General features: G+C 32.6%; 1 protein-coding gene across 1 annotated transcript in view; it reads left to right on the top strand.

Moving 5' to 3' along the window:
- The first annotated feature begins 7,673 nt into the window (after positions 1-7,673).
- BuGZ (Bub3 interacting GLEBS and Zinc finger domain protein) overlaps positions 7,674-12,764 on the top strand; it is a 36,699-nt gene continuing 31,608 nt past the window's right edge. The window contains exons 1-3 of the mRNA XM_072526688.1: positions 7,674-7,974; positions 8,093-8,301; positions 8,423-8,684. Of these exons, the coding sequence (XP_072382789.1) occupies positions 7,934-7,974; positions 8,093-8,301; positions 8,423-8,684 (512 nt within the window). The 5' untranslated portion in view covers positions 7,674-7,933. The remainder of the gene's footprint in view (positions 7,975-8,092; positions 8,302-8,422; positions 8,685-12,764) is intronic.

The raw sequence follows: 12,764 nt of genomic DNA on the forward strand, positions 1-12,764 counted from the left end.
GGAAGTTTTTGTTAACAATAATTTTGCAATTTATCAAATTCTACCGGAAGTTGAATATCCTCGTAATTCATGTATATTATAGATATTATTACATTCATACGAATCTACGCAACATATTTATATGGCGGAGTTAACGAACAGGGTCTGTGGAAAAGGCGATATAATTTCGAACTTTATAGACTTTTTAGTGATGCAGATATCGTGAACACCATTATAATAAACCGCCTGAGATGGATGGGCCACGTTATGCGGATGGATTAAAGTGATACTTCTAAAATAACCTTGCTAAATAGGCCGGACGTAAAAAGAAGAAACTCAGGTATCTCTAGACGATGTGCACGTGCAGGACAATTTACGAGAGATTGGAATAAGAGGGGATGGAGAAGACAGATACTCGACAGGGAAAGATGGAAGAATGTTTTGAGGAGGCCAGAACTCACGAAGGGCTGTAGCGCCAACTGACGATGATTACAATCATATATAGTGAAATTAGGAAGTTAATAATGTGAGATTAAAAATTAAGGGTTTAATTTGATCTAAAGCTCGAAAAAAATTGGAAAGCCTTCTACGTAGAAAAAAATGTGCAGAAAAAGCTAAGGTAAGTTAAATGCTAGAAAATCAACAAAAATTAAACACGACTCTTCCCAAATTCATTTAAAAAAAAAAACAATTATCGGATATTGCAATATTGATGTTCGCCAATTATTAGATTCTGGCTATCAAGAATCAATAAAAGACTAACGACCAAGTTAAAAAAAAATCATTAAGTACATTTTGTCCCGTCTTATCGATTGTGTAAAATTTTGTGTCTTATACGAAATAGCTTTACAGGGACATGACGAGTCATCAGAAAAGGACCCTTAAGCTAGCGGGGACAAATGAGCGGAATCCAATTTAACCTACGCAATATTTTTTCACTAATTTATTACCACCCTAATAATTTTTCACCACCCTTAATGGGAGTGATTCTGCTGACTTAAGGTTCAAGCTAGCAGAATTCGGAAACAAAACTTTTTGCTTATGGCATATTTGTTCACCCATTTTTTACTAATTTATTACCACCCTGATAATTTTTCACCACCAAACCACTCTTAATGTGAGCGATTCTGCTGGCTTAAGATTCAAGCTAGCAGAATTCAGAAAAAAAACTTTTGCCGATGGTATATTTTTTTATTTCCCGATATAAGGGAAACGCATATTTCATGTACATGTACAATGTAAACAATTTATTTGTTATTTTGGTAATTACAAAATATAACTTTTTTTCAGTAAATGTTATTTAGTATCCTGACAGGTACCTAGAAAAATAATTAATACAAGGTAAATAGTGACTATCTATTCATATAAGATTCGCAAATGAAATTGTTGTTGCCCTCAGCTCCACCGCAATGTTGATGATACCATCTGTAGCATTTACAAGAGCGTATCCATTGTTGCCCAGCTTTGTCGGAAGAAAAAAGTGTAACATTCCACATCCTCTTCTTCTTGATCCACAAATGGTATTTCTTGCTCAGACTCTGATGCATCCGAAGAAACAACTTCTGTTTTCCTTTTATTTTTGAATTTAACTTTTTGCTTGAGTTCTTTGCATAAATTAATGGCGTTTATGTTTTCTTTAATTATCTGCATGCATAGAGTCAAAGTTTACCACTTTCTTAACACCACTTACAGTTTTAGGCTATTGTGCTTCTCTAAAAGCTTTTATAAGGCTATCCAGTAATTAAAGCAGCTACACCAGACTTCCTTCGTTTAATTCCTGATCGGCCAGGTACAACCGACAAAGGCTTTAGATCAGTTTGTTTTACAAAGTTGCTTATTTTATTAACCATGGCAGTTATTCCACCAGGTTGTACAGACATATCTTGTAGAATAATAATTTGTTTTGGTTTGTCAATACTATTTGGAGATTTATTTTCATTGTTACTATTGTCATAAACAAGGAAAGTTCTAACTTGTCATGGATTGCAGAATCTTAATGCCACATTTTCGAAAACTATGCGAAGAAATTTCCATTGATGCTGTCCTTGAAGATGCTTTTCCAAACAAACCTGCAATCTGGTACTGTGAAATTACTCTTCCAGGATTATTTCTTAACCAGTTTTCGATTTGTTGGCAATAATATGTATTTAAAGGTCCCATAAAGCCTACTCCTAAAGATTTTGATCTTTTTTAGTTCTGGTTCCAGAATATTATAAATTTTTTAAGATTTTCTTTAGTAAATCCTTTGATTCTAGCTGCAGATACACTTTGTGGCGTTCGAAAACAAATATTCTTGTTATGCTTTAAAAAAAAAAACACTTTGTGACAAATGTGACAAATTGTTGGCCAAAGCCAATTAAAAGGCTAAACGGCGAATATCCGTTGACGTTAAACCATAAAACCTCCTTTTAAATTTCAACCAGTATGTAACCAACTCTTTTTCTAATGCTTTGGGAAGCACTGGCCTACGACCTAGAGTTGATTTTTCGAGTTATCCTAGTGCATTTTCTTTCTTACAATATTATAATGTAGCTTTCGGTACATCGTATGCTGTCGCTCCTTTCAAATATCGCATCTTCTTATTCAGTATAGCAGAAATTGCAGAGACCATGTTTGCTTTATTGCATTGCTTTCTTTTTCAGGTGACCTTCTATAACAAAAACGTTGTTCAGTATAGATACATAAAAATGTCCCTATATTAAGAATACTTCTATTTCCAATATTAGGCACATTTCTAAATTGCAGGTTAGAATTTTTCCAAGATAAACAGACAAAGATTTCATTACTTAAACTACATAAATATGTCAACTGTAACATGAAGTTCTTACCTTATTTAAAATATTTTCACCACTAAAAAATAAAAATACACAAAAAATTTAGGAATGTGCGCAAGTATGCTAAGATGGTTGATCTGTAGATTCTATAACGACTTTTACATTCAGATTTGAACCATAATTTATCCTTCCGTGGATAGATGGCACCTGTTATCCCATTTGTTTTGAAATATTTAGCTATCCAATATTAGGTGCTATCCTAATATTAACGATCTTCCTCTACTTACTACTTTTTCAACTACATATATAAAAAATATGGGTATGTAAATACAGTCCCTGCTCAATTTATTAGACTTACCATAAAAATTTCAGTTGGTGGAAAGTGGTGGAAATCGCACTTGGATACTAAGGTGTTGAATGGGTTGCATAACTATTGGGTACATAGTTACATAGAAAATAGTATAAATTTTTCTTGGAATTGTCAAAAATTTACAGATGACAGTAGAATATGCTCAAAGTGTGAAGTCCTAACTAATTGTTTTACATTTTGATTTTTTTACTTAAAACATTGAGATTAAGATTTGTGGTGAGTTTATTTAAAATTTACACTAGTGTTAATTTTGATTTTGGTTAATTCTTAATCATAAAACAAGACGATTAATCTTGAAATTTTTAGACAGGTAAATCTAAAGATCTTTGTGTTGAGAAAATCTCGTTCATTACTGCTCTATTAGAAAATACAGCACTTAGTCAGAGAGAGATAGCACGAAAATGTGGTGTATCCTGGTCGTCAGTAAGAAGATTGAGTGAAAAACTTAACGAGATGCGACCTGTGATGCCAGTTCGGAATGGCCGGTGTAGCAAAAAACCTTTGGTCATCCCATCGAGCAAAAAGAGAAAAGAGGGAATGTAAAGGTAGTGGGGGCAAAAATATTGTTAGACAGGAAGTGCCATCTTGAGAGGCCACATTAAACAAGGAAAGAGAGACTCTTTCCTTGTTTAAGAAATCAAATTTAGTTGGGTTATGTTATTGCTGATGTTATTGTTTGTCCCAACTGTCACCTGAAAGATTATTTGTATTTGTATTAAAGTTTTTTAACAATTGTTTCACATTTTAGACTATTATTGTTATTATTTAATTAAAACTTTATTCTGTTCTAGTGTTAAAAAAAGTATTTTAAGTGTATTATGTATTAATATTATGTAATATTAATATTATTTAATATAACAAATAAATAGATAAAATAGAACCCCTACACCACTGTACGATTATTGTGAAGTGTCATGAAATTTAAGTTTGGCGCATTCGCATTTCCGGATATATCCGCCATCAGAGGCCACTTTTTTGATCTCCTTTTAATAACGATTAGATTCCCTCTTTTGTCTTTTTGCTCGATGGGTCATCCCAAGGGCGCAACGAATTTTAAAAAATTTAGCTGTAACACACAGAAGGGCCGCCCGTAGAGATTTAAGAAATAAGTTGGAAGAGGCAGGATGCTCGGTATTGGTGGCTACCGTACGCCAAAATTTGTATGGCATGGACTTCATATGCCGCAGGCACAGAATAATAAACAATCAGAATGCCCACTCTGCTTAAAGAAATAAGTACTCAAGGTTAGTAGATGTTAAGTACTTAATATCTACTAACCTTGATAAGTACTAGCATCTCGTTCGCACAGACGGAATCAGCCATATTTTTAACGGAACCAGTGCTGTTCAATGATATTTTACCTGCTGTGCAAAGAAAAATTAATCCGGTTTAATTTATTTACGGCAACTAATATGCACTATTTTATTCGTACTTTTAGTTGAAGAATAGATTAAATTATTTTAAATGTACTAAATTATTAATCTCTAAAAATTAAAATTACAGTTCTGTCGTATCTTGTCACAAATGTCTTAATCCGAGTCTATGTTTCCGTTTAAAATATGGCGATCGCGTTCTGATACACTTCAAAGGCGTCATCTGAGAGTGGGCATTCTGATTGTTATTTATTCTGTGCCGCAGGCCTATTAAGAAACCAAAACTAGGTAATACCACAAATGCTAAAAAAACACTTAGCTTGGACCAAGATCCATAAAGACTGGTGTATTCATGATTGGCGTAAGGTAAATTATTACAAATCATTTTATTTTCGAACTTTATAATTGTTATTCACATTCACAAGTTTGCTTCAGCAATGAAGCCACATTTCAAATTATTGATGACAAGACCTAGTTTTTTCGAAGACGTCCAGGGGAAAAATATGAAAAAGGGTGTATAATTAGTACAATTAAACATCCCACCTTAGTAATGATATGGTCGGTGATTAGTGGCAAAAGTATGTGGTGTTTATATGTCGTAGAAGGATATAATCAATATAAAAAGGTTCTGCAGACAATATTGGTTCCACAAGTAAACGAATGCTTTGGTAAAAGCCACAAGATATTTATGCAGGATGGAGCATCTCGCCATTCAGCTAAAAGTATTAACATTTTTTTGTTAGAACAAAAAATTCCGCTCTTACCATGGCCCGGCAACTCACCAGACATTAACCCCATTCAAAATGTCTGGGAGTGCCTAAAAAGAGAGTTAGCCAAGGAAATAATTACCAACAAGGTTCAGTTGACAGAAAGAATCATTTTCCATTGAAATCACAAAATGTCTGACACTATTTCTTGGTGAAAAGTCCTATGTCCAACAACAGAGCCAAATATTGACCCTAATTTCATCGTTGACATCAATTCACGTGTTTATTATTCCCTGTGAGAAATGACAACTTTATTACAGATGAAATCAAACTAAGGATAATTCTAGTAATTAAGTACCTATTACTTTGGTCTGAGTGGAATTAAAAACCGAGAACTTAAGACAAAAATAAAAAAAAATCTTATTTTGCCATTATTTACTACAGATTCGAAACGGAGCATCTCCAAATCAGGCCAAAACCGTACTCATTTGATAACGGAACCTGCGAGGAATATTTATAAATAAATAAAGATTTCAGACTAAATTTTTCAACTTGAACAGCAAAATAAAATAGTTATCAAAATAAATGAAGTCCCTACAATAATAAATCCCTATATTCCGGTTACCATAAATATTATGACGCATAAAACTGTAAATATATTATTTTTAATTCTATTCTATTCTATGATATATAGTATTCTACTAGCGGACCAACTCGACATCGAGTTTTTTAAATGAAATTTTTATTTTGCGAGAAAAATTACGAGATCAATACAAACAATATAAGCAAGAATATACATAACATTCATCAATAATAATGCAAGTAAAAAAAAAGTGATTATGGAAGTCGACCTCAAAACCGGAATGCAATTTTTAGTTCATCAAATGTCGACATGGATATTATTTAGCAGTTAATTTTGCATGCTGATCACGAATCCGGTGTCAGATTTGCTCTATCTTGACGTTTTATGCGCGTTTCGGGTCACTTCCGGTGTCGGATCGCAACCGGAAGTACATATTTAGATTCGTCTCGACGAGACCTTTCGATCCATATATACATTGTGGGGTATAAAACTTAAAGTAAATTTTAACTTCCGGTCATCTCAAAACCGAAAGTGAATTTTTGTACCAAAAGTATATCTTGACAATCTCATACGTAATACTAATAATATTCCGAAAAAATATTTTAATTATCTAATATGGTTTTTGAGTAACGTGGTGGACAAGAAAAGGGCTTAGCGTTTTAGTATATAAGATGATATATAGTATGATTATAGTAATTTCGCCGCTCAGCTGAAAGACCTGTTTGCCAACCTGAATTTTCGAGAGGGTCGCCGTCCGAATTCGAAGGGATTCTCGAATAACTGTATTTTATATTTAAGGAGGGAATTTGTTGGAAACAGTTAGTCTAAAAACATAATATCGTGCCGAGTTTCGAATTGTAACGCGTATTGTAATAAATGTAAATAAATTATATAATTATTAGTGTGAAATAAATTAGTTATATTGTACAAATAAAGACTTTAAATAAAAGTGTTATAAATGTAGAACCTTTGATAATAAATAAAGACAATAAATTAGATTAATAAAAATATTACAATCCACTACAGCTGACTGAGCTGATGATACGCCTTTTATAGAAGACATCACGGACGGACTACGACAGATACTTTTAATAGAGTGGGAGAGAAGTACGGTCGTAAAATTAATATTGCAAAAACGAAATTAATGATATTTTGTAAACAGTCTATCCAAGCCAAGAAGAAAAAAAGTAAACAGTCTCATATGCAAGCACAGTTGAAAGTAAACAACCAACTCATAAATAGAGTCTAGAAATTTAAATATTCTGGAGCAGTATATAAACAGGTTACGAATAGGTGAAGACACGATAAGCTACAGCTTATAGATGTGCTTTTACTAAATTTAATAACTATCGTTTTTTACAGGAAACTCCTTTAAATCTTTGGGGTAAAAGCGAAGAGATGTTTCAATTAGACGTATTTGAGGATATATTATAAGCTTAAGAAAAAGATAATGATTAATTTTATCGCATTTATCTTATTTACCTATATTACGAGTTATAGAAAACTCACCCTCAAAAGTTTGGCAACAATAATTATCTATATAGTCCAGCGATTTTAAATTATGGTTCATAAAATATTATTAACCGTTGATTGAATAACGTTTTAACTAATATGTGCTGTCATCTATATTTCTACGCCATATTATATTGCAGGAAATAAATATACACTTTCTGTATAGTGTTAAATTTACACGTTAGGTGTCCGTTGTAATTTACCATTTTTTATCCATATATCCATTATATGTGAGCATAATATAACCATTGTTTAAATAGAACAATTTAAACAATGATATAACCAAAGAATATAGAGGCTTACATATATATTCTATAGTGTCTATATTCTTTGATATAACGTTAAAGCTTGTCAAGTGCTAGTTAGTGATTGGTCCAAATGTAGGCCATGGTCATGAATTTGCTGCTTAGGATACCGACCTTAAAAATAGCATTTTTACATTGTGTGAATGTGACTTTTGTTGTCTTCTGGTTTAGTGGGTGTGAGGCTACCTTTCCGTTGTTCTGATTTCGGCCATCTTGAATAGTGAAAAGCAATTTGTGATAAAAACAATTTTAACTAAGTTATATTACAGTAAATGTTATTAAAAATCCGGTGATTGTGTTTTAGTTAATAAATTAGTTTATTGCAATATAATGGGTCGCAAGAAGAAGAAGTTGTCAAAACCTTGGTGCTGGTATCCTTTTAAAACATGATTTCTTGTTAGCATTCCTGTAACTGTTTTGCTTATTTCCTAGCGCTAAATATATCTTGCAATCAATATATTTATAGCCATTTTCCTTAACTAAATTTAGGTATTGCAATCGAGAGTTTGAAGATGAGAAAATCCTTATTCAACACCAAAAAGCTAAACATTTTAAATGTCACATATGCCATAAAAAATTATATACTGGTCCAGGCCTCTCGATACATTGCATGCAGGTTCATAAGGAAACGATAGATAAGGTTCCTAATTCATTGCCAAATCGCTCCAATGTTGATATTGAAATATATGGGATGGAAGGTAAAATCTATTTTTATAATTCTAAAAATAATGCATGGCAAGTATACCTGCCAGTTATGAACTCCTCGTTCTGTTAACTTCTCCTTTCAGTATTATAAAATGTATTTTGTTTATCTACCAGGAATACCAGCAGCAGATGTTCGAGAACATGAGAGACAAAAACAAGGAAGTAGGCCAGCAAATGATTCTGGTTCTGATGATGATGAACCTGCAGTTAAACGGCCAAAACCAGAAGGTCTCTTAGGCACTGCTCCAGGAGTTATGCAAGGAATGCCTAATATGGTGCCAGGAATGATGCCACCTCCAGGAATGCCACCAGGTATGCCTATGGGTCCAATGATGCAAATGGGACCTATGGGACCACATTTCATGCCACATCCAGGGTAAGTATTTAGCAGTAAGTACACAATGGAGATTTTTAAATCAAATATGAGGTTTACCTTCCACATTATTTTTTGTTTGTAAACTTTTTAAAAAGTAAACAATAAAAAATAGTAAACATTTTATTTTCAGTTAAAACATGTTACAAATGTTGGTCTAGCACATGCTTAACTATTTGTCAATATTTCACATTTTTGTACTTCAATTGAGGTTAGTACAATTACATATTTTTATTTTTATATTTAATAAGTCAGTTGAAGGAGTGAAAATGTGACAGAATTCATTGTTGTGTATAGTGAATTATTTTGAATTTCTGGTTGGATAGTGTATTGATCCATGCAAGAATTTTAAATACTACATTTAAATATTTTCTTTCTCAAAAGTATTTATTATTAAATCATATACCTAGTTTTTTTTATCAAAATTGTAGTTATCTAAAATTAGTAGATTGTTTCTAGGAAATCAAATGTTTTTATTACTCTTGCAGTATCAGTTTAACTTTAATCAGTAAGTTAGTTAATGATTTATTCAATTATGAGAGTATTTTAATATTAAGAGCATTATTTTTAACCCTTATCCTGCGAGATTCATTAATTTTATGTTATTTGTTAGTATCAGTCTGTGTTACCTACTACTTTAGAATTTTTACATATGAATTTAAAAGCATAGTGTAAATATTTAAAGGATTTATGAATTTTTTATCAAATAAAGCAAAACAATATCTTGGTTGGCAATATAGTTCTTCTAGATTTTGATGGCATGCAAATTAGTTGCTAACAGCATTTGTAAAGCATATTTTTCTTCTGGTATGGACACAGAAAACATGTTGCTTTACTTCCAGGCACTTCTATCTTGATGTTGATAATTCGTTTCTAATATTGTCAACTCCAAGAGTAACTTTGATAATAGCTTGAAGTTCTTTATTCAATTTTGGATTTTGAAGCTTTTTGCCATATGAGGTTTTACAAGTTGCTTTTCCAGTTTTTCAATAAATGGATATCTGGATTTTTGGGGACAACTAGAAGAATAATTGATGGACTTGGTGCACAATTGGTGTCATGAGTATCAATGCCATCTTTAGTTGCAGAATGTTGAGAAATGTGTTGAAATCTTTTACAATATTTTTTAAAAATATATAAACCATCATATTTCTTTCATGACCACTAAAAATAAGGTATGCCTGTATGGTTCTATAGAGAACTGAAGCATCTTATCTCTTAAAAGAAAGCTTGTCATGTACAGTATAAAAGAACATGCTAGCTTGTTGTTGTTGTTTACAGAAAATACTGAGGAATTGCTGAATTACAATATAAAATCTTTTTGAAATTTGGTTAGTAATTTAAAAGAAATAATTTTGCTATTCAACCAAGGGAACAGGCAGGATTCCGAAAAAGTTACGGAACAAATGACCATCTACAAAGTATAAAAACCCTAATAGAGAAAGCAGTGGAATACAATAAACCTCTAGTTGTAATATTTATCGATTTTCACAAAGCCTTTGACACAGTTGAGCTAAGCAAAATATTACAGGCGCTTAAAAAATGCAGGCTAGATTATAGATATACTAAATTATTATACAAAATATACCTGCAGGCAACAACCACTGTCAGATTACATACTAACAGTAATCGCATAAAAATAGAACAGGGGGTTAGACAAGGAGACCCAATGTCACCTAAACTTTTTAATACTGTGCTAGAACATGCTTTTAAGAATTTGGATTGGATGACAAAGGGAATAAAAATAGATGGAGAATATCTAAACAACTTACGTTTCACCGATGATATACTTATAATAGCTGAAGATCTAGGTATGGCAAGAGAGATGGTACAGGAACTCGTGGCTACAGAAAGTGTAGGTTTAAATATAAATATCTCGAAAACAAAAATCATGACCAATTTGGTACCCAACCAGAACATCAGTATTGGTGGAAAAGAAATAGAACTCGTAGATAGATATAAATACCTGGGACATGAAATTATGATTGGCAGGGATAACCAGACTCATGAACTGAAGAGAAGAATCGGCCTTGGGTGGGCAGCATTTGGAAAACTGAGAGAAACTTTTAAAAGTGAGCTGCCCACATGCCTAAAGAGAAAGGTATTTGATCAGTGCGTCCTCCCAGTCTTGACATACGGGGCAGAAACACTTACCTTAACAAAAGCAGCAGCTACCAAACTGAGAGTCACGCAGAGAAGAATGGAGCGGTCCATGTTAGGAATAACTCTGCGAGACAGAATAACCAACGAAGACATCAGGAGAAGAACCGGAGTGACTGACATCATCGAGAAGATAGCCAGACTAAAATGGAGATGGGCAGGACACATAGCCAGAATGACAGATGGGCGATGGACAAAGAGGTTATTGGAATGGAGGCCAAGGGAAGACAAGAGAAGAGTCGGTCGACCACCTACAAGATGGACTGACGATTTAAGAAGACTCGATAAAAACTGGATGAGAGCGGCGCAAGATAGACGGGATTGGAAACATGAGGAAGAGGCCTATGTTCAGCAGTGGACTCTTGAGGCTGGATGATGATGATGATGAATTTTGATATTCCAGGTTATAAGCTAAATGATTGTGTTGTTAGTGATCAGTAGTCAATTGTTAATGCATTTGTCAATTTCTTTAGTAGTGTCCAAAATCCTTTTTTTTTCCTATCTAGATGAGTAGAGTCATAAACCGAAAATCAGTCACATCCATATACACTCCTTAATTGTTAAAATTTTGACAATGTGGTACACTTATAGTGTCTTAATACCAATTAAAGTTCTGCTCCAGTAGAATATCTAATTTGTTTTTAAGGAATTGTGCATTCTCTTTATATAGATCTTTGTGGCTTATTTTTAATAAATCTCCTACAGCCTTTGATAAGCCCATACACAAATCTGGCATTAAATTATTGACTTCTAATTATCATTCCAATTCGTACAATTCTTTCTGTTATTCCCAAACATTTCAAGGTTTAAGTGACTGATTTTTTGGCAGTTAATTTGAAGAATCAGCTACATACTAGACAGTATGGTTTCCTGCCTGATGTTTTATCTTCTAACATCCTACTATTTTACACTGATTATATTATAAATGCATTGGAAAACAGTTTTCAGGTGGATTCCATTTATACTGATTTGTCTAAAGCATTTGACAGGGTAGATGGTGCCTTTTATTGCATAAACTGGAATTTTTTGGTGTGTTAGGCAAACTTCTTTACTGGTTGAAAAGTTATATGCAAGACCAATCTTTGTGTGTTAAACTGAAGGACTTTACTTCAACTGAATACTTTCCAAGGTTTGGAGTGCCCCTTGGACCTCTACTCTTTGCAGTTTTTATTGATGATGCTATCAGATCCTTGACTGAAGGTGAAGACTTAGCATATGCAGATAACATAAAATTATTTCAAGACTCTTCTGATTGTATTGAGTTACGATCAGAACAGTCAAGAAATAATTGAACAGTTTTGTGAACTGGTGTGTTAATAACAAATTGATTATTAATTTTGAAGAATGACAAGTGATCTAGTGTTATCAATCTCTTGAGCCTATGGTTTTAATTAAAATTTAGAGGATATTTTTATTGAGAGGATCAATAATGTCACAGATCTAAGTAGGTCTGGTTTTTCAGAGCAATTTGTCCTTCCATCTGCATATATAGATATATATATATATATATATATATATATATATATATATATATATATATATATATATATATATATATATAGATCAATGCTATGAAACAGCTTAGTTTCATTAAGAGGCATACCAGAGATTTTCATAGGATTGCATCTCTAAAAACTCTCTTTCCCTTGACTCAATTGTGTATCGAAAAGTTAGAGAGAGTTCGAAGATTTCAACATTGGAAATTTCCAGTATTATTACCCAGCATTAATGATTCCTTTTTATCTCTTATCTATCTTCATCTTTAACAAATCTGACCTACTTGTTTATCTTATCTTGACTACTAATCTCATTTGTATATATTTTATGTAGTTATTTTCTACTTCAAGTATTTATTGATTATTCAATTCGAACATTAGTATATTTAGATATGATTTCTTCAACTGACTTAATAATATAATCTAT

The sequence above is a fragment of the Diabrotica undecimpunctata genome, chromosome 3 (assembly GCF_040954645.1).
Source record: "Diabrotica undecimpunctata isolate CICGRU chromosome 3, icDiaUnde3, whole genome shotgun sequence".
In the NCBI taxonomy this organism is placed as follows: Eukaryota; Metazoa; Arthropoda; class Insecta; order Coleoptera; family Chrysomelidae; genus Diabrotica; species Diabrotica undecimpunctata.